This window comes from Gekko japonicus, unplaced genomic scaffold (genome assembly GCF_001447785.1).
Source record: "Gekko japonicus isolate JY-2015 unplaced genomic scaffold, Gekko_japonicus_V1.1 scaffold29, whole genome shotgun sequence".
In the NCBI taxonomy this organism is placed as follows: domain Eukaryota; kingdom Metazoa; phylum Chordata; class Lepidosauria; order Squamata; family Gekkonidae; genus Gekko; species Gekko japonicus.
Window position 1 is genome coordinate 1,935,439 of NW_015172003.1, and position 23,522 is coordinate 1,958,960.

Consider the following 23,522-nt stretch of genomic DNA (forward strand, 5'->3'; position numbering starts at 1 on the left):
GGAAGATATCAGGCAGGGCTTGCGATGGCATGGTCAAGCAAAGCTAATATTGAGGTTTCTCCCCTTCTGGATTGTAAACAGTTAGCCCAGGCCTTTCTTGTTAAATGTCCAGGGAGAACATTAGTTTTAATTAATGTATATATGCCACCTGTTGCGGGTAAAGCGGCGCTGGTACAGCAATGGGAAAGTCTCCATGAATTATTAGAAGCTCTAGAAAAGAAGGAACCATCCAAGGAAGTAGTCCTGGTTGGTGACTTTAATGCAAGAATAGGGCAGAATGGTCTGGTATTAGCGGACAAAATAGGCATTGATCCAGAGTTTCTATCGCCTGATTGTTTTTTTAATTCAAGACTCTCTAAAGATCAACACATTAATGATGCGGGAATTCAGCTGGCCCATCTTGCTCTGAGGTTTAATTTAATCATTTTAAATGGTCTACCTCCTTTTGATTCACCTGGCGAGTATACCTATGCCTCTGCACGAGGTTGCAGTGTGATAGATTACATGCTGTTATCTCCGACACTCCAGGACGAGGTGAGCAGTTTTTCAATTTTAGGACGTCCCGAGAGTGATCATTTCCCTTTGGCTTTGGTTCTCAACTTTATTTCCACCTCTAGGGAACAGGACCTCCAGGGTTTGAGGGCAGGGGAAGGGTGCAAAAGTTTACCCAGGTGTAGATGGTCGGATAGAGTGGCCCAAAAAATCAGTGGTGTTTTGACCCTACAGAGACTGAATGAGCTTATAGCTCAGTCTAAGGCTATGAATGGGACTCCAGACCTGATTCAGGCTTATGAAGGAGTCATCAAACAGCTTGTAGATGTGATGATATTAGGCCAGGACCAGGCAAAAAATGGAAAGAGGCAGCAGAAAGCCACTTGGTTTGATAGGGAGTGCCTTGAAGCGAAGGCCCATGTACGATCTTTGTATCAGATTTATAGGAGTTCTTGTTGTGAGTATTTCCCAACAGTATATTTTGAAGCCAAAGCATCCTTAAGTAAATTGTTCAGAGAGAAAAAAAAAGCCGCCCTCCAGAAAAACTGGGAGCCTCTTCTCCAAGCCACAATTAGCAATGATGCTAGGAAATTTTGGGCGGTGATTTCCGAGGCTCTAGGCAGGAACAGAACTACGAATTCCCCAATTACCGCCAAGGCCTGGTACGAACATTTCCTGAAGATCTTTTCGGTAGATGGAAGGAGTGAAATTGAGGATCTCGAAATCAGTCTAGGGGATTGTCCCGAGTGGCCGCCGGTGCAGGATGTGGAGATTGCCACGCTAATTGCTCAAATTAAGGCTGGGAAGGCGCCGGGACCAGATGCAATTCCCCCGGAGGCCATTAAAGTGATTCCGGAATGGTGGGCGTCCTTCTTAGCAGTTCTATTTACTGCTATAGACAGGACAGGAATAATACCTGAAGCATGGACCAATGCTATTATCGTTCCAATTTTTAAAAAAGGTGACTGTAGATCACCTAGTAATTATAGGCCCATTAGCCTGATTTCCATACTAGGGAAACTCTATGCAAGCCACTTGGCGTCTAAACTTAAGGCCTGGATGGCTGAACAAAAAATCCTAGGTATAGAACAAGCAGGATTTTGTCAGGGGAAGTCAACTCTGGATCACTGTATTGTGCTAAGTCACTTAGTGAATAAATACAAAAAAGGGAAAGGGTCCAAGTTGTATGCTGCCTTCCTGGATCTGAAGAGTGCTTTTGATACTGTCTCAAGGGAGCTTCTATGGAAGAAGTTAAGGCTGTTGGGAATTGAAATGAGATTGCTCCTGTTGATTAAGAAATTATATACAGATACCACTTGCCAAGTAAGAGGCTCTAGGGATGGTGATTTAACCCCGAAAATTTCCATCAAAATAGGGGTTAAGCAGGGCTGTGTATTGGCTCCCCTCCTTTTTAATCTTTTCTTAAATGATTTGGCCACGGGGTTAGAGAGGATTGATGGTCACAGCCCAATTATGAGCTCGCGACCGGTGCCCCTGCTATTGTTTGCAGACGATGCTGTAGTTCTTTCTAGGTCTGAAGTAGGGATAAAGAGACTGTTGGCACATTTTATAGAATATTGTGAGCTGAACGGATTATCTGTGAATTTTGACAAAACTAAAATAATGGTGTTCGGAGATTCCTGGAAACCCATCAACTGGCGTGTTAAGGGTAACACCATTGAACAGGTGAAGTGTTTTAAATATTTGGGAATTAACTTTCATCATAGTGCAAGGTGGGTAGCCCACAGATCAGAAGTAATTAAATCTGCGAACAGCTGTGTGCTAGCAATAACCCGTTTCTTTTTTACCAAGGGTAACCAGTATGTTCCTGCGGCCCTAAAAGTGTTTCAGCACAAAATTGGAGCGAAGCTTCTTTATGGGGTGCCCATTTGGATCACAGCTTTTAACAAAATGGTAGAACAACTCCAATCCAATTTTGTGAGGAAAATATTAGGGTTGCCCCTGTGTGTTTCCTACGCCGCTATTTGTTTGGAAGTCAATATGATACGCTTGGAAACAAGGGCTTGGATAATTACCTTCAGATTTTGGCTACGTTTGCACTTTAGGAACTGTCCCAATAGCCTTATTACATATCTGTTGGAAGAGTCTCATTGCTCTGAGTGGTTTGCTGCTATAGAAAGGAAAATCGTCTCAATAGGGTTATGCGTGAATGATATGATGTCCTTATCTGAAGCACACATCTTTGCCCTGCTCAAACAGAGATTAATTGATATTGAGATGCAAGAGCTTAGAGCCTTGGCTTCTGGTAGATGCTCCCCTTTAAGATGGGCACGTTTTCCGATCAACACCCCTGCACAATACTTATTGGATTTGACTTCTCCACAGTTGCGTAGAGCATTTATGCTGGCCCGCTTTAACGTGCTCCCCTCTGCGGTTTTAGCAGGAAGATTTAAGAAAATCCCCTACTCTGTTAGGTTTTGTGATTGTGATTCAGAGGAGATTGAAACAATCGAACACGTATTCCTCCACTGTAGTTTGTATGATGACATTCGGGCAGTCTATCTAGAAGCCATACTTAAGAAAGATGTCAAACAATCAGATGACAGAATGTTGTACCGTTTATTGGCTTCACAAAATACAGTGGTTATTGAAGCGGTGGCTAATTTCTGTAACTGCCTTATAATGAGGAAGTTATGTGTTTAATCAATGAACTGAAGGGTGACTGTTTATGACTCTGATCCATGCCAATAAAGGTTTTGAATTGAATTGAATTGACTGTTTGAGCATGCGCACAGGCAGCCATTCAGAGAATGGCGATTTTTGTGCATGCTCAACCCCCCCCTACATTTAAACTTTAAAGGTAAGCACTTACCTTTAAAGTTTAAAGCCCAACCTGGCCTCCCTGTAGTCCTGGACTCCTCCAGGACGTTAAAGTAAGGCATTTTTTTTCCTTAACAAACGCTCGGGGCGAAGCTTCGCCCGAGCGCATATCGCTTATTTTTAAAAACAAAATGGCGGGGGAGAGCCAGAAGCCTCAGGCTTCCGACGGAAGTGGCAAGGCACCGGTGGAGAGCGATCAGACGCCGGTTTGTATCAGAAGCCACCGTTGCACTCTGTTTACCACCACTTGGGACCTAGTGGCAGAGTACAACGGTGTAAACGGCTTTGTAACGGTTAGGGACGGGAGGCAGATGTTCGCCATGTGAACGCCGGTAAGTACACCGGTTGGAATCGTCACCTATTCCGTTACAAATGCCGCACCCTCTGTGTCATACAGTGGCCAAAATCCAGGTGCTATCAGGAGGTCCACCAGCGGGGCCAGAACTCCAGAAGCCCTCCCATTCTTGCCCCCCAAGCACCAAGAATACAGAGTATCACTGCCCTAAACATAGAATCCATCTATACCAAGCTTTCAGGTCTGCAGAGAGGCTGAGAAAACTGGCTGATGCCTCTTGTCGGCCGTGAAAGTTTTGATTATTCTTCTTCAGAGCCGATGTATTCTTATGGAACCACAAAGTTTACACATTTTGCTTGCCTTAACACACCCCCTCATGAGCTCAGTTGCACTCCTTTGTATTTGAGACGTATGCCTTTAAGTAGCACTTTGATGTTATCTGACCTTGAGTAATTTGTGCTCTCCATGGTGTATTTTGTTTTTGTTATTGTACTCAGTATCTCCGTGGTCCCGTTGTATTTAGGCCTTAAGCTGAGGCAGCAGGTGTCCACTTCAGTTGGCCTCCCTGCTTTAGTTCCCAACCTGCTGAAAGGCCCCAACAGATTTATATTGCTGCTACCAATATTGCTATTGTTTTTATGAGATTAATGTAATTTTATCGTAACAAGTCTTTGACTCGATTTGTTGTGATCCACCCTGAAGCCCATTTGGGAAGGGTGGAGTAAAAATCCCAAGAATAAATAAATAAATAAATATTAAAACAATTTAACATAATAGCATAAAGGCACTAATACAATTAATCGAGGTGAGGTTGTGCAAGCTGTGTGTTTATAAAAAGCTGGAACACAATGCAGTGAATGGGGGGTGGAGGGGTTGAAGAAGGCCAAATTGGAACCTTTGCTGCCCCCCCCAACCGTATGCCTGGTGGAACATTTCTGTTTTATACACCCAGCGGAACTGCATCGGATACCACAGAGCCCAGATCTGATCTTGAAGAGTGTTCCTCCAAGCTGGGGCCAGAGCCAAGAAGCCTCTGGCCCGGGTTTGAGGCAAGATGAAAACTTTTGGGGCTGGGGACCACCAGGTGGTTCAAGGATAGTGATTTCTAACAAAGAACAGAAAAGACTAATAAAGGAGTTTGGTGGGCCTACCCAGAAAGGGAACCTATCTATGGCCTTGCCAGCCTGCAGGTGGGGGCAAGGGATTCCCTGGCTCGGGCCCACCGCTGGCCAGTTGGCCATCAGGGGAAACTCCACCCCAAAAAAGATGTCCCCTGGCGACATTGTCGACGCAATGGCATCACTTCTGGAAGTGATGTCATCATGTCGACGACATTGGGGGTGACACTCTACTTTTTGGGCAAAACTTTATGGTTTCTGGCCATTTTTACTACAGAGTTTTGCCCCAAAAGTAGAGTGTCACCCCAATGGCACTGATGCAATGACATCACTTCCAGAACTGATGTCATCGCATTGACAATGTCCCTGCCCACCCCCAGAATTCCCCCCAAATCCCCCCACCAGCAACAGGTAAGGACCTGGCAACCCCACCTATCTATAACCAATAAGGAAGGCTAACACAGAACATCTGACCTTAGGTTTTAATTAACTATGATTCCCATCATGCATTACTTATTTTTCCTGCAGTAATACAAACTGCTTGCTATGCTTTTCTATACACCCTGTTGGGGCAGCACATGTAGCCTGGCCTGGATTTTATACCACAGTCATGTGTCTAGATGTATGTATATACCATTTATACAACAAGAGCCTTACCAGTTTGGCCATGTCCACTGTATTGAATGTCATTCGGCACACTTGGAGGTTTGACCCAAAGCCAACCAAACAACTCCTTTGGCATCACCACCATGACCAAAACTGCTAGGGTAGAATGCCACTTGTTAGATTTAAGAAAGCCTAATACTCCTCGTTCACAGGCATGGTAGAATCCCAGATAAACATCTCATGGCATATTTGCTTCCTGTTTCAACAGTTATGTCTTTTCCCAACATACCCATAACTTACCCAAGGGACTGAGACACAGAAGAAGCACAAAACTGTGTTCCAAATGACAAAGATACAGCCAGAAACCCCCATCCTGTTTCTCAGATTCTCATTTGGCATATGGCAGAATAAGCCTCCGACCGGAGATTCTGCTGGGAGAAGCAAAGCTGCTGCACAGGGACATGGGAGGAAGAGGAAGTCCTGTAGTATCTCTAGTATCAGATTTCTTTTGGCCAAGGCAACCCAGTTGAAACTTTGCCACAGCAAAATGTAATTTCTCACCCAGAGTGTAGAAAACTATGTCAGTCTTCATGCATGTTATAAAACAAGAATTAAAACCAATGAGAGGGAAATTGTTTCTTTTAGTTACCCTTTAACTTTAGGCCTTTCGCATTAAGTGAAGAAAAAAGAACAATTATGTTCCTTACACACAGGGCATGTCCTGACACTCATTGTTTGGCTGTTATCCTCTACTGTTATTACAAATATGACCCCAGCTTTAATTAAATACAGGGTGACAAGCCATATATGCTGTATAGGGCTTCCAGAAATCTTCTGGAATTCTTCCTTTTGCATTAGTTCAGCCATCATTTTTGGTTGCCTGAGCCAGCGAAACAATCAGCATATCAGCCAGCATGGTGTAGTAGACAGGGACTAGGATCTGGGAGACCCTGGTTCAGATCCCCACTCTGCCATGGAAGCTTGTTGGCTGATTATGGGCAGTCACATATGTTCAGCCTAACCTAACTCACAGGGCTGTTGCGATGACAAAATGGAGGAGGATTACATAAAACAATTCTGGGTTCCTGTTAGGGAGTAAGGCAGGGTATAAACAAAGCAAATAAATCAATAAGTCTGCCAGGGCTACCAACAGGATGTCCAAATGCCTGGTAGGGGAAGGAATCTCATGAGATTTCAGGAAGCCCTAAAGAAGGATTCTTCCCCTTTTAAAGATGGCTGGGGGAGGGCAAACGGACGGTTTAAGAGGGGCTATATATCACCAGCAGAGCATCTGCTTGGCATGCAGAAGGTCACAGGTTCAGTCCCTGGCATCTCCAGTTAAAAGGATCAGTAGGGTTGCCATTCCCCAGTTTTGAGTGGGGGATCCCTTGGTTTTTGGGGCTTTTGCCGGCCGCTGGCCAGTGGAGGAAACCCTGCCCCCAAACAGCGACGTCACTGTGCAGCATCCCCGACACACTGATATCAAGCAGAGCTGACATCATTGTGTCGGGGACGTTGTGCGGCACCACTCTTGTTTTTGGGCAAAACATTATGGTTTGATGCTGATTTTACCATAGAGTTCTGCCCAAAAACAAGAGCATTGCCATGTGACGTCCTTGACGCGATGATGTCCCTTCCATGTGACCTCAGCACATCACGTTGCTCTGCTCCCAGAAAGTTCCCTCCCACCCCCTGTCAGCATGGACATTGAACCTGGAAACCCTAAGAATCGGATAGAAGGTGATGTGAAAGCCTGAGACCCTGGAGAGCCACTGCTGGTCTGAGTAGACAATACTGACTTTGATGGACCAAGGGTCTGATTCAGTATATGGCAGCTTCATGTGTTCAAGCTGCAATGGCTCCCAGGAAGAGACAGTAATGAGTGGCCTCAAGTGGCAAGATGCAGTGAGCCAGGACTGCTGGCATCAGCTGAAGAATTACCATTCTATCATGCATTAGTGGTTCATACACTAAATTAGGGATTCCAAATGCTTCAGGCCAGATCAAATCATAGAAGAAGGATAGTATTTCAGAAGCCTGCCAAATCAATGTACAAAGCACAGATCCCCCTCTTCAAATCTTTTAGTCAGCGCCAGTCACTTAAAGACTAGGAGGCCTAGGCTGCTGGCTAGATCCAAAGCAATAAGTCTTCACTTGCTTCATTTCTTCTCATGTCTCAGTATTTTGCTTGGGGCCTCCTTTATACAGTTGTCTTGCAGTTAGTATTAGTCTTTGGTGAAGGAAGCATAGATACACACTACCAAGCTGCAGCAAGTATATTATCTGCTGCTAGGTAGAAATGTCTATTTTCTCCTTTCAGCAGCAGATTGAACCATACTCTTTCAGAAATCTGATTCAGGCCTCACAGGCCTACTGTCCCACCACAGATATGCAAGTGGGTATATCGGACAAATTTTCCATAGAAATCTCTCAAACAGAATGAAGCCTTTTAGGTTAAGTAACCTTCTCTCTGAAGAAGGGTCAAGGGCCAACCCCACCTTTTATTTTCAGATATTTAAAATACTGCTTGTCTCCCTAGTGGGGACCCAAAGCAGCTTACAACATTGTTTTCCTGTCCTTCATGTTATCCTCACAAGAGTAACCCTGCGAAGTGGATAGGGAGGGGGAGAGTATGTGACTGGCTCAAAGTCAGCCAGGGAGCTCTATGGCAAAGTGGGGATTCAAACCGGGTCTCTTCCATAAGAAATCCCTAATATTTTACTGTACATCCCATATGATATCAAAACACATCCATACAGTATCATTAGAAGCAGACAGAAGCTGCACAAAAAAGAGCTTGTCATGCTTCAAGCACAACACAAAGGCTCCTGTGTTTATCTCTTGACATGATCTGATCTGGCAGGGGCCAGGGAAACTGCATCAGCCATGCTCTCACCCCAGGGCATCTGGGACAGACCCTTTCCTTCAGGCTATGCAGAGGCAGACCCTCCAGAAAGTGCTTGCCATTGTCACAAAGTTTCTACCATTCTGGATGTAGGGAACAGTAATCCTATCTTAAAACAAAGTTTGAGTCCAGTGGCACCTTTAAGACCAAAGAAGTTTAATTCTGGGTATAAACTTTTGTGTATGCATGCACACAAATTTTATACCCAGAATTAAATTTTGTTGGTCTTAAAGGTACCACTGGACTCAAACTTTTTTAGCAGATGGTGGGGAGCAACCTCTTTGTGAGACCAGAGGGAAATTGAGGCAAGTCTCCAATATAGAGTTGCCAGGTCCTCCCTGGCCACTGGTGGGGGATGGGGGAGTAGGGTTGCCAGATCCAGGTTGGGAAACTCCTGGAGATTTGGGGATGGAGCCTGGGAAGGACGAGGAACTCAGTGGGGTGCAATGCCACAGAGTCCACCCTCCAAAGCATCCATTTTCTCCAGGGGAAATGATCTCTGTAGCCTGAGATGAGCTGTAATTCCAGGGAATTCCCAGGTTGACAGTGGCAGAGAAGGGAAAGATTCAATAGGGGAAACCTTTCTCATTGTTATAGAAGTCAGAGGTGGTTCTGCACACGTAGAATAGCCCCATCTGTCTTTGCATCTGGCACCCTATTTAGCCAGCAGTAGAGGCATGAGTGATGATGTATAATCAGATTGCTTTTCAATACCACCAGCTTTTCCCAACTACGTGACAGTGCCAGCAGAAGATAAAGAAAATATTCTCCTCAGGTGGTAGATCCACAGGAGTCAGAACTATGTACTTCTTCATAGAATGCAGTATCAATATAGCATTCACTGTCCAAAGATGCAATAATAACTACTGGCACATAGGCAATGGTGAAGGAAGGCCCTTTCCTTCATGCCCAGCATGTGTGCTTCCCAGAGGCATCTGGCTGGCCACTACAGGCAACAGAAAGGCCTTTTTGTTTGGTCACAAGAGTTCTTCTTATGCAGATTAACATAGGGCTAGCAGCAGCAACATTTTTATTAGTTAAAGCAGTATGTGCTTGCTTTCCTACGGTCTGAAGAAGCAACTATTGTCTAAGAAACAGGTTAGGATTCCCAGCAATCATTACTACCACATCCATACTGAGTCTACTGTATTAGGAAAGTCTAGTATTAGAGACACATTGAGATTAAAAGCAGACCAAATTCCAAGAGCACAGATGGTATTCTGGAGAGCAGAAAAAAGGATTGGCCTAATTTATAACCAAGGCTGCATAAAACCATAGTTGTTGGACAGATACAATGGATCCTTAAAACAGTGAGGACCAGTGAGGAACAGACCCAGGTTCAAATCTTTTCATGGTCAGGCACAAGTAACTTTTAATGGAAGATCCCACTCTGTAAAGCAGCAAGATATGAAGCGGGGATGGGGGATGGGGGGGACAAGGAAGAGGGTTCAAGCATCATAAAGCAAGTGATTGAACACAACTATTATGACTTTGGAAACTTTACTGATGGATGCGTACTTTCTTTTTCTAGGAATAGGCTAAGCCTTTCCACCATCCTATAGAGTAGGGTTGCCAACTGGACTTACCCCTTGCGGCGGGGGAACCTCGCCGCGGTCCGGGAGTTGTAGCTGGGCGCGCGCGCGCCGGCAGCACGTCACCAGAAGTGACGTGCGACGTTGCTGACGTTGGGGGTGTGGCCGAGCTCGTCGGGGGGAAAACCACATGCTCAGCCACACCCCCAACAGCAACGTGGCTGCGTCACCTCTGGTGACACAGCTTCGGGGGCAGGGTTCCCCCCGGGGCCCAATTCCGCCGTGGCGGAAATTGGGCCTCCGAAGCGGGGGATTCCCCACCCCCCGGGCCCATTTGGCAACCCTACTATAGAGTGTCCTGATGGCCAACTGCTCGGCCTTGTTCCAGTCTAGCCTTCCCCAGACCCAGAGTACATCCATACAGAGTAAATCCATCCCCAGACCCAGAGTAAGGACAGTCAGAGAAGCATAGTTCAGTTTTTCAAGAGAAATGGAACTTGGACTAGTGGCTCCCACAGTAACTGAAGAAAGCACTCCTTAAAGTATGGTTTCAGGAGAATTTGATATTCCCTTGAAATGGTATCCTGTCATCCTGAGCCTTTTATAACAGGCACAAAAATATTTCAGATTTTTTCAACAAACTACAAAAATAACTCATCTTATACTAGTAAAAAATCTTTGAACAGCATGCTGGTAATTTATTGTTTAAGAATACATAGAACTAGAAGTTGAGAATTCCCATAAACATAGTACTTGCCAACTTCTCTATACAGTTTATGTAAATTTACAAATAGTGAATATAATTATGGAGAAATGGGATAATATTGTTACACTTTGTGGTTCTCTATGGGGAACTTGAATATGGATTACCTAAACTAAGATCTGTTCTCTGTACTTAGGCACAAAAAGCAGCTCACTTGGGTTTGGGGGCAAGTCATAATTTCTACCCAAAAGGTCTGGTTTTAGTATAATTATGTTGTGTTTTATAAGGATATTTATATTGATGTTTTTATCTGTTATTTATTTTTTGCAGTTTTGTGTAAGCCGCCCTGAGCCTGCTCTGGCGGGGAGGGTGGGGTACAAATCAAACTAAATAAATTAAATAAATAAATAAGAACTCCCACTGTGGTTTAGTCTACCTATATCATACAATCAGGAGTGGCCTGGGAAGTGAACAAGCCTGGAACAACCTGAGCTCTGTTGATCCCACAAGCCTGTGCTGCATGGGTCACTCAGCTCAGTGGTGGAAACAGTGGGTTTCCTCCTGAAAAGTAGAAGCAGAGGGAGAAGAGGCAGGAGGGGACGGACCAGTGTTCCCTCTAAGCTGAGTTAGTGTGAGCTAGTTCACAGTTTTTTAGCCTCTGGCTCATACATTTTTTGTCTTAGCTTAGGAAGGATGGCTCCAGAGCAAGCTAATTTATGCAGCAGCCAAATTGCTCACTCACAACTTTAATTGGACCTGACATCAATTACCAGAGGCAATGAAGCCACTTGGGCCTGAGGCTCTGGTTTAGGGTTGCCAGGTCTCACCTTTGCTGCAGCGAGGGCTCCTGGCTTCTTGACTCCCGGCTGCTAACCACAGAGTCCCCCCCCTGAATACTAGAGCATAGTGACATCATTGTGTTGGGACACTGTTGTTTGGGAGTGGGGCTTCTCCAGCCAGCCAGCTGGCTGGTGGCAGATTGGGGGCCCCAAAATCAGGGGATCCCCTGACCCCACTGGGGGGATGGCAACCCTACTCTGGCTAGAGCTTTGTTATGCTTGCTTCTGGCCACTAGTGGCCCTCTAGAAGAGAAGAAGAGATTGGATTTATACCCCGCCCTTGACTACCTGAAGGAGTCTCAGAACAGTTTACAATCTCCTTTCCCTTCCCCTCCCCACAACAGAACCCTGTGAGGTAGGTGGGGCTGAGAGAGCTCTGAGAGAACTGCCCTTGAGAGAACAGCTCTGAAAGAACTTATGACTTACCCAAGATCACACCAACAGCAGCATGTGGAAGAGTGGGGAATCAAACCAGGTTCTCCCAAATTAGAGTCCAAACTCCTAACCACTATACCAAACTGGCTCTCCAGGAAATTTCCCTAATAGTTAAGTGGTCAGTCTGCCCCTGCACACAGTAAATGGAAGACCATTTTCAATCTGTTCTACACAAGATATAGTTCAACCCTGTTGCAGAATTTCCAACAGAAGAAGGCCCTTCAGTATACTGCTTAACTGAACAGTGCAAAATATAAACTCAGAAAATTAGTTAATCAAATAACCAGGAGCTGGGTGTCTTTCCACCTCCAAAGAAAACATACCACCTTCCAGTCTGTAATTCAGATGCCTCAGAAACTTTTTTTTTTAAAAAAAACCACACCCACCCCAGTCCTACAAAATCAAACCATTGGTGAGTTTAGCCCAGTGCAACCTCTACTGATAGGCAGTTTTTAAGGTCTTTGGCAGATGGCCTTCTCAGCCCTGCTAGCAGAAATCTTTTAAAACAGGAGATGATAGGGACTGCTACCTCCATCCAAAGATATACTCTATTATTGAGCCAAAAGCCTCTCCCCTATCACCCCAGCAAAGTCTAAAGCAACTCTGTAATATTTCAATTGCTTAAGAGACTTGCTGGTAAAAGTTATGGCAATCAGACTAACAGGAATGTAAAGAATCTTATGGTTTATAACTCTGCTATGAGAGATAACTCATATGAAAAATAATTGCTATTTTTCCAGGGTACAGTAAACTATAAAAGTCAAGAAATATGCATACCCCAAAACAAAATCCACCCGACAGTAGGCAGATAAGCAAATAGAAAGGCCAGGGGAACAGAGGATGCTAGGGCTTCTGTATCTTTAACAACTGTACAAGGGGGAGAATGTTAACCTGAAGTTTCTTACCCCATACAATAAGCCACTCATCAAAAATTGCCATTTCTACACAGGTAAAAAGTACAGGTGATCACCCTCTAAAAATGAGGAAGTGGACAGTAAGTCAACTAATATCAGGGTGAATAGAGACAGTGGAAGATCCAACCAAGGAAAGAGGGTACAAAACACATTGTGTGCATATTCCTGTTCCAACATAAATATGCTCATATAAGTCCTGGACAGCATATTCGCAAAGCTTTGGTTATGGCAGAGCTAACATCAGTGAAGGACCGGAACTAACTTGAAGGCCATCTAGTAAAGCCACAGAATCACAAGAGGTTGCTAAAACACCAAACAGCTATATTCCTGAATTGGAGATTTATAAACACTTATTCAAGTACACAGATTGGGGGGGGGGGGGAGAAGAGGTACATTTTCACCTTAACTACACATTTGATCCACTCAGTTGTAAGAATCGGTTTGATATCATTTTCTTTAAGGGGCAGCAGCACTAAATTAAATCATCCATTAAACAGTCACCAAATTACACTTAATAAAGGAACGATTGCCAGAAAACACTTTGATTACTGACTTATGTATTAGGCTCAATACCAAGAAAAGATAAAAGAAGAGCCTCTCTTACCTGATTTCCTTTTTGAGGATCCATAATCCCTGAAAAAAAGGCAACAACAGATAGACATGATTAGCTCCTGGATCACAGGGGAAGCAAAAAGCAGATCGCAGGTTCCCACCCACTTGCTCAGAGGCACATTGTGGTCTCCCCTTCTTTTAAACGGGCGTGTGGGACCACAAAGCATTGACACACACACTCCCTCCGCTGATCAGCAGCAGCTGGTGCTTCTGCAGCACTAGGGACTAACAAGCCCATGTGATGCACTAGGAAGAACAGACCATCCACGCGAGAGAGGGGGAGGGAGAGGATATCAATATTTCCCCCTCTTTAAATCAAGCTTCTCGTGGAGCTGTTGCTGACTTAACCCGTTATCATTTTCCTCCTACATAAGCACAAGTGTGCTGCCACTCCCTGCAAGGTTCCTGCAGTTGCTTCACTCAGCAGCATTCGGTGATGCTTGCAGTCCTGGGATTTTTAAAAGCTGTTTGCCGTCTGCACAGCCTGCAGCTCCTTCTAGTTATCTCTATCTAACATTTTCTTTCTACAGAACAGTCCTTCTTCTTTGATATAAGGTGAATGACTGCTTTTCTTTTCACTTGTACTGAAACGCTTATGCTCCAGCAAGCATGACTATGGGCTGATAAGGGTCTTTTCTTCAGAGGGAAGATCATGTTAAACAGGACAGTGGTATAGAATAGCAAAGATTCATCAATGGCTCTCCCTCCCAGACCAGAAGACATTTTAAATATAAAGTCATGATGAAACTCATCAAAATGTGCTATATATTTTGCAGGAATGTGTACAGGTTTTTCCTACCAATGTAATTGCTCAATACTATGTTTTCCCCTACTAGACCTGAATAGAACATCATTATAATGCTCAGTAGAATTCTTTCCCCCCCTGCTTGCTATTACCTTTAAGGTAAAGGTAAAGGTTCCCTTGCTCGAAAGCCAGTCGAATCCGACTCTAGGGTTGCAGTGCTCATCTCTGTTTCAAAGCCAAAGAGCCAGCGCTGTCCAAAGACATTTCCGTGGTCATGTGGCCGGCATGACTAAACACCAAGGCGCACGGAACGCTGTTACCTTCCCACTGAAGTTTTATCTACTTGCAATTTCTTGCTTTCGAACTGCTAGGTTGGCAGGAGCTGGAACTAGAGACGGGAGCTCACTCCATCATGCGGCACACTCGGGTCTTGAACTGCTGAACTACTGACCTTTCCCAGCCTGCAGTTCAGCGTCTTACCTACTTGAGCCACCGCAGGTCCTGCTATTACCTTTACAATACTACAAATTCATGTGTGTGCGTGTGTGTATGTTTACTTTCAAAATAACTCCTACTCAGTATGAAATAAGTCAATGCAGTTTTAGCAAAACATCCATAGGCACTTGCTGGGATTCCGAAATATAAACTTCTCAAAGCAGATCGGTATAACATTACGGGAAAATATCTATGCTACCAATTTGTTGTGGTTCTTCCACCACCTTGTCACAAATAGTGACTTTTAGCCCTTGGGGCTATTCCTGGGTCTTTAGTAACAGCCTAGGGTTGCCAAATCCGAAAAACGTACCGGTGGGGGAGCGTCCTGCCGGTCCGGGAGCCATCTGCGGATGCGCGCGCGCACCGCCAGAGCGTCACCGGAAGTGAGGGGGGTTGGCAGCCCTATAACAGCCTGATACAGGTAAAGCATTTCACGGTAGTTACTTCTGTCCCAGGAACATCACATCAAGGTCAAAGGACATCTTCTCCAACCCTCACCCTTTCCATGAGGTTGCTTCCTCCCACTACAGTTCAAATTTAAAATTTAAATTTCTTGCCTCATATCACTTTCCCCTGCCTTTTTTCCACCTTTCATGACTGGTAGGCTTCTGTATGAATATATTCTGTATGTTACAGTAACCCTGCGATACTAAATATTTGTGCTGGTATAACTGGTTACTATTCAGTTACGTTGTACTCAACCAACCCCCTCCCCAAACCCTCCCAAAATACAACACAACAAAACAAAAAACCTCTCAAATTCCCTTTCATGTTTTTCTCAGGACTAAGGAGAAAATTTTTATCTGAAGATCCACAGAAGGACTTCACCCAATAGCAGTCCAAGCAGCATCTGGCCTTTGGTATCTTAATCAATAATCGATCAGTTTTCTCTAGTTTTTATGGTATACCACAGGAAAAGTGGAAGTTCTAGACTGGAGCATCCACCCTCTGAAGCTACTCTAGGAGTTCCATTTTCCAACCCTTTTATCATTCGAGTTGCCTTTTTCTGCACTTTTTCCAAAGCTATAATATCCTTTTTAAGGTGTGGTAACCAGAACTGCACACAGTATTCCAAATGAGGTCGCACCATTGATTTATATAGGGGCATTATGATATTGGCTGATATGTCTTCAATGCCCTTCCTAATAATCCCCAGCATAGCATTGCCTTTTTTATTGCAGTCACACACTGTCTCGACATTTTCAGTTAGTTATCTACTACAACTCCAAGATCTCTCTCTTGTTCAGTCTTTCCCAGTTCAGACCCCATCAATGTGTATTTATATTTAGGATTTTTGGCTCCAATGTGCATCACCTTGCACTTGGCCACACTGAACCCCATTTGCCATGTTGACACCCACTTGCCCATCCTTGACAGATCCCTTTGGAGTGCCTCACAATCCTCCCTGGTTTTCACCACCCTGAACAACTTCGTATCATCCACAAATTTAGCCATTTCACTGCTTAGTCCCAACTCCAAATCATTAATGAACAAATTAAAAAGCAGTGGACCAAGTACTGATCCCTGCGGTACCCCACTGCTTACCACCCTCCACTGAGAAAATTGCCCATTTATACTCACTCTCTGTTTTCTAATAATTAGCCAGTTTTTGATCCACAAAAGGAGCTTACTTAGGAGCCTTTGATGAGGACATTTATCAAAAGCTTTCTGGAAGTCAAGGTAAACAATATCTATTGGGTCCCCCTTGTCCACATGTTTGTTCACCCCCTCAAAGAACACTTACAGGTTAGTGAGACAAGATCTTCCCTTACAGAACCCATGCTAAGTCTGCCTCAATAGGTTTTGTTCATATATGTGCCTTCTAATGCTTTCCTTAATAATGGTTTCCACCAATTTACCTGGTATCAACATCAGACTGACTGGCCTGTAATTTCCCAGATCTCCTCTGGAACCCTTTTTAAAGATGGGAGTGACATTAGCTATCTTCCAGTCCTCAGGATTGGAGGCAGATTTTAAGGAAAGATTACATATTTTTGTAAGGAGATTCACAAGTTCACATTTGATTTCTTTCAGAACTCTCAGATGTATGCCATCTGGGCCTGGTGGTTTATCAGATTTTAAGTTGTCTATCAGTTTTAGGACCTCCTCTCTCGTCACCTCAATCTGACTCAGGTCTTTCAACATCCCTCCCAAAATCAGCAGTTCTGGAGTGGGCAAGCACTCCTCATCTTCCACAGTGAAGACAGAGACAAAAAATGCATTTAGCTTCTCAGCCATTTCCCTATCACCCTTCAGTACTCCTTTTAACCCTTGGTCATCCAAGGGCCCCACTACATCCCTGGCTGGTTTCCTGCTTCTAATGTATTTGAAGAAAGTTTTATTGTTGTTTTTTACGTTTTTTGCTATATGCTCCTCATATTCCCTTTTTGCCTGCCTGACCACAGACTTGCATTTTATTTGCCATAGCCTGTGTTCCGTTTTATCAGCCTCACTGTGACTAGCTTTCCACTGCTTAAAGGAATCCTTTGCAGCGGTGCCACTCCTGTCAGTACTCAGGGCTTGGCACCCGCCTTCCCTGCCAGCGTGAGTCTCGGCGGCGAGTTGCTAAGTCCCTGCTGAGCCGCTCCCTCAGCCGAGCCACCCGTGGAGGTGAATCAGGTGGACTTTCTGTTTGCACCTGTACCTCATTGGCTGTGGCTAGACAAGGTGTGGGATTATCGACTCAGGTGCTGGCGGTGGCATGCTGTCAACTCCCAAGGAGTCAAAGGGGCCTGCTTCCAGCTCTGGTGATGCTGGTGATTCTGGCTGCGCTGTCAACTCGGACAGGGGCTTGTCGCTATCGTTGTTGCCCATGACAAAAAAACCTCAGCCCTATTAGCAAAAGCAGCCTCCACTAACTACCCACTAAGTATGTATTATTGTATTTTTTTAACTTGTTGTATGTTCTATGATGATGTATACTGCCCTGAGCCCTTCAGGGAAGGGCGGTTTATAAATTTTATAGATAGATAGATGATGATGATGATGTATATGGCAAGATTATCTACAGATTTCAAATAATATAAAATTAGGCACTTTTAAGGTGGTAACTAGCATCTTAAAATATCAAATTTATTTTATAGTAGTGACCTAAGCAATTTGGCAAAGTTCAAACAGGGCTTCAGCTGGGCTGTAGTTTTGTGGGAGGAGGCATGGGGGAGGGAAAGTTATTCTGTACAGCAGGAGCTGAAGCTAGACATTTTCTCTGTTATTCACAACTTGACTATATAAAGTATTTGTAACAGAAGGGGAGGAATAGCAAACTACAGATTCTCACTGAATGAATAGTGTATCTACGCAGGCGGTAGATATTAATTGGCATGTCCAGTGGATTACTTCAGTCAGTTGCTATCAGTGTTCAACTTTTACTACACCCAGTTTGTTCCCAGAATGTCTGAGATGAATTGGTATCAAGTTATCTATGTTGTTCAATATACGGAGAAGGAAGCATTTGATTCTAGCCTGAGGAACTGTTAAAGACCCTTGGATCATTGAAAGTATCTAGTGAGAATGAAGCAATAAATTAGGTGGCATTATTTCTATGAAACTGTATTAACATACAATATTACTTATTTGTGGTCTACACATTTTTATTATTAATGTATTATATTTATATCCTTTATTTTATCATGGAACTCAAGATGGCTTAAATGGAATTCTCAGAAGATCTCCCAGCCAGGCACTGTCCAAACCTCTATCTGCTTAACTTCAGCAAGGTATCCTTCAATCATACCATGGGAACCATGTAGTTCACCATTCCCTTTATTCTACTTGAAATGTAAATAGTCAAGCTTCACCGGAGAGAATTTTCTATATTTTTATTGAGATAATTTTTGCCCTGTTCCTTTCTTCCTGATGGGCATCACACACACACACACACAACTTACAGAAGCAGAGAAGAATTTCATTAAAATAATGCCACCTATTTCAAAATGTCATTAGAGATTAAGAACATCCCCCCATGAGATAATCATGCAAGTAACTGATTGGCAGGAATTTAAGAAATAATAGAACATATATGTATAATCAAATACAGTGAATAATATAATACCTCGTGGTAATGTACCACTTACTTTCTGTGGATACAAGCTCTGACTCATCTCTTTGTCTTCTGCTCATAAATTGTTAAAATTGAAACATTAAGACATTTTCAGCATTCTGATTCCTTCTCCCGTTTCTCAGGACAAATAGCCCCATGAAACAACAGTAAGAAGTATTCTATTCATTTCGTGATCTAAATTGTTGTATTGTGGGCCCTCTTCCACATGAATCTGTCCCTTCACAATTCAGGTTGAGTTTTTTCCATGGACTCAGAATGGCCTCCATTGTAATGACAATGAGTCCACAAGTCCAAAATTCCTTGCCTCCAGCAAAAACAGAGACAGAAATTTCTGAAATCTCTCTATTAAACAAGGGAGCAGAGAAGGGAGCCCAAGCTGAAGATAAAGAAGCTGTACAGAAGTGATGCTTCTCTGAAAACCAGTGCAGTGTCATGGTTAGGATATGAGACTGAAAGGCTCAAATCTGCACTCAACATAAAGCTCATTAGGGCTCTATCCATACATCAGTGCATTTTGCACTACAGCAATCAGTTCCCAACAGGATTATCCTATGTGGACAACACAATTCATCCTCACACCATTGTTAAACTGCAACAATATGGCCCAACCTACCTCACAGGGCCACTGTAAGGATATCCTGAGCCCTGAGAGGAAGGCTGGGATAAAATGCAATACTAAAGAGATACTCAGAAGCCTGACTGTCCATATTCTACATTTTAATATGCAGTGCAACTATTACTCCAAAATACAGTGAGTTCAACTGGACTTATTCCCAGCAGGATTATAGCTTTAGGCTCCAGTATATTTATCAGTCAATGGGATAAAATTCAAAAGGAGATACAAATATAAGTATGCAAGGAACAATCCAAAAAGACAGAATGGAATGAATTATTGGTATAAGAGATGAAGGCTGGAGATGTCATGAAAATGATGCTGCATTGAATGGGCTAAAGGCTCAAAAGGAAACAAATGCCAGAACTGAAAGTCAGCAGCGGCCACTTTTTCCTTATGACTTTTATTAATCTTTGGGATTGTATTACTTTCCTGGATGATGGCTTGATGAGTTCATTAATGCATTAGGCTATAATATATGGCTGTGGGTTGCAGGAAATGGAGCCATACCTCATGGGAAAAGCAATGACTATGGAAGAACAAATCAGGTGGCCATGGCTGGCAGAGGTAATCAATTAAAACCACATGACCTCCTCCTGAAAAGGTCATCCAGCACTTGGATATGCAACATGGATGTTTACTGTTGGCTTTTTCCTGGAAAGATGAAGGACAAAAAAAATAAGGTCTTGCTTAAGAGTCCTGCTCCATCTGGTTTTGCTTTGCATTGTTTATCCCATCAGTTTGGGAATTTCTTCACAAAAGACAATTTACCTCACTAAGGACCTGCCCCATAAAGCAACCTGAACCTTCTGTGGGCCAGTATTAAAATTATGCCGTGTCAAAACAAAAACATTTTTTAATTTCACTATGTGTGGGGTGTTGCTTTCTCTGAGGTAGCATCTTTCTTACTGAATGTAAACAGTAATAAGCAAAGCACAAAAATAATTCATTGAGGAACAATACCATTTTCATTATTTGTTGTATTGATTTAAAGATTCATAGTAAAATAATGTTTGTTCCTCTTAAAAATCACAATCATTGCATCCATTGTTCGAATGTTTATAAGATTATTTATTTAGACTTGTATTTCACCCTCCCCGCAAGCAGGCTCAGGGCGAATCACATAACAGGTTCTCAAGCTCATTACAATGAGTCAATAAATAAATACATTAATACAATAAAAACAGTTAAAACAGTATAATTTAAAACAGGTGCCACTAGCAATTTAAGTGTACAGTCTCTGAAACTGGTGCCGCTAGATCCCTGGGTCTTCTTGATGTGGGCTGCATGAAGATGGAAGGCTTCAGCAAGGGAGGATGGATTTGTTGGATGCCCACCGCCTCGTCCAAAAGCCTGGTGGAACAGCTCTATTTTACAGGTCCTGCGGAACAGTAATAGGTCCCACTGGGGCCTGATCTCAAGTAGGAGCTTGTTCCACCAGACCATGGCCAACGCAAAAAAGCCCCGGCCCTGGTTGAGGCTAGGCAGACGTCCCTTGGGTCAGGGTCAACCAGCAGATGTTGATTGGTTGAGCACAAGGCTCTCTGGGGCACATATGGGGTGGTCCCTCAGGGATGTCAGTCCCTGGCTGTGTAAGGCTTTAAAGGTGAGTGCCAATACCTTGAAGTGCATCCAGTACTCCATCTGTAGCCAGTGCAGTTGGCATAGCACCAGCTGAATGTGTGCCCGCATAGGCAATGCATTCAGCAGGTGCACTGCCACGTTTTTCACTAGCTGAAGTTTCTGGATCAGCCACAAGGGCAAGCCCACATACAGCAAGTTACATAATCAAGCCTGGAAGTGACCATTGCATGAGTCACTGTAGCCAAGTCCTGGGGGGAGAGATAGGGAACGAACTGTTTGATCTGCCAAAGATGATAAAAGGCTTACCTGGGCCTCCATCGTAAGCGAGGCATCTGGGACCACCCCAGGCAACCCTCACCTTCTGGGCTGGCACAAGTGACATGCTATTCAAGGTGGGTAGCCTGATTCCCGACTCAACCCCCCCCCCCAGCTCAGGTACAGGACCTCCATCTACATTGGATTAAGTTTCAACCTAACTATGGCCACCAGTGCCCCGGGGTGGAGTCCACGCGGCCATCCAGCAACAGATAGAGCTGGGTATCATCTGCCCAACTCCCTGGACCAACTGGGCAAGGGGGTGCATGTAGATGTTAAAAAACATTGCTGAGAAGATTGTCCCCTATGGCACTCCACATTCGGCAGGGCTCTTTTTGTAGCAGGAACACCCTTTCATATTAGGTGACACACCCCTAATGTAGCCAATCTTCCAAGAGCTTACAGTAGCCCCTGTAAGAAGAGCTCTGTAAACTCTTGGAGGATTGGCTACATTAGGGGTGTGTCGCCTAATATGCAAAGGAGTTCCTGCTACAAAAAGAGCCCGAAGTGGGTATTGCAGGGAGATCCTCTCGCCAAGTGCCACCCTCTGTGCTGACCATGGAAAAAGGAGGAAAACCATTGTAGGGCAGTCCCCTGAACTCTTAAGATTGTGGTCGACCACATTAAACACTGCTGTCAGATCTAGAAGTAACAGCAGCGCAGACGCGCCCTGATCCAGGTGTCTCCAGAGATCATCTGTGAGGGCGACTATCACTATCTGCATCCCCTGGCCAGGGCGGAAACTGGACTGGAATGGGTCAAGGATGGATGCATCATCCAGAAAAGCCTAGAGCTGTTCAGCTACCGTGCTCTCAACTACCTTGGAAATGGAAGATTTGAAACTGGGCAATATTTCAATTCTGGGCATGTATAGATGCACACTCCTTCAGATACACTGAAACAGATTTCCTCAGACATTACATATGGGGGAGAAGTACTTGCCAGGAAGGGCTAATTAGAGTAAAGACCCACAAGTAACTGGCAACTACCCCTCCCCCACCTATATGTGATGCCTGAGGAAATCTGTTTCAATGTTTCTGAAGGAGTGTGCATCTACACATGCGAAGTCTGTCAGTTCTCGCTTATACCCAAGAACTGAACTCTGCTGGTCTTGGAGGTGCCACTGTACTCACTCTTGGGTCTCACATCTGTTAACTCTTGTATTCCTATGCTAATTTACTGCTATTCACAGATGTTACCAATTGCTTTAATCCAATCTCAGCTATACTTATTGCCCGGTTACTTATGTACCTTGACTCTAACTCGCCCTTCCTGGCAACTACCCCCCCCCCCTTGCCTATACATAATGGTTGAAGAAGTGTTGTTTCACTGTATCTGAAGAAGTATGCATGCACACAAAAGCTTACACCTTGAAAGAAAAATATTGGTCTTTAAAGTGCCACTGGACTCAAACTTTATTCTTCTGCTTCAGACCAACCTGAATCTATCTTCAAGACAATTAAAGTGATTTCAGTCTGGCCTGTTTGGAATGTAGGTGATTTACAGTACATAAGAACATAAGAGATGCCAATGTTGGATCAGGCCAAAGGCCCATCCAGTCCAACACTCTGTATCACACAGTGGCCAGAAATACCAGGTGCCATCAGGAGGTCCACCAGTGGGGCCAGGACATTAGAAGCCCTCCCACTGTTGACCCCCCCCCCAAGCACCAAGATGACAGAGCATCACTTGCCCCAGAGCCCCTATCTATACCTTGTGGCTAATAGCCACTGATGGACCTCTGCTCCATATGCTTATCTAATTCCCTTTTGAAGCCGTCCATGCTTGTAGCTGCCACCACTTCCTGTGGCAGTGAATTCCAAGTGTTAATCACTCTTTGGGTGAAGAAGTACTTCCTCTTATCCGTTCTAACCCGACCGCTCAGCAATTTCATGGAGTGCCCACGAGTTCTTGTATTGTGAGAAAGGGAGAAAAGTACCTCTTTCTCTACCTGCTCTTTCCCATGCATAATCTTATAAACCTCAATCATGTCACCCCTCAGTCGTCGTTTCTCCAAGCGAAAGAGCTCTAAGCGCCTTAACCTTTCCTCATAGGGAAAGTGTTCCAACCCTTTTATCATTCGAGTTGCCCTTTTCTGCACTTTTTCCAAAGCTATAATATCCTTTTTAAGGTGTGGTGACCAGAATTGCACACAGTATTCCAGATGAGGTCGCACCATTGATTTATATAGGGGCATTATTATATTGGCTGATCTGTTTACAATACCCTTCCTAATAATCCCCAGCATAGCATTGGAGGCATGTATGTATGTATTACCTCTATGTAGAGGTAATGTAGCCTAAAGGTGTTGAAATAAATGGGTTAGTAATTCTACACAGGATTGAACTGTTGTCTGTTGTTAATACTTTATTCCAGAGGTCATTTCGGGGGGGATCGCGGGGGATCGCAGTTCCCCCG

The 23,522-nt window shown here is 44.1% G+C and overlaps 1 protein-coding gene across 1 annotated transcript in view; it reads right to left on the reverse strand.

Moving 5' to 3' along the window:
- Positions 1-23,522, reverse strand: part of SH3PXD2A (SH3 and PX domains 2A) — a 366,396-nt gene that overhangs the window by 131,271 nt on the left and 211,603 nt on the right. The window contains exon 6 of the mRNA XM_015420129.1: positions 13,285-13,313. Within this exon, the coding sequence (XP_015275615.1) occupies positions 13,285-13,313 (29 nt within the window). The remainder of the gene's footprint in view (positions 1-13,284; positions 13,314-23,522) is intronic.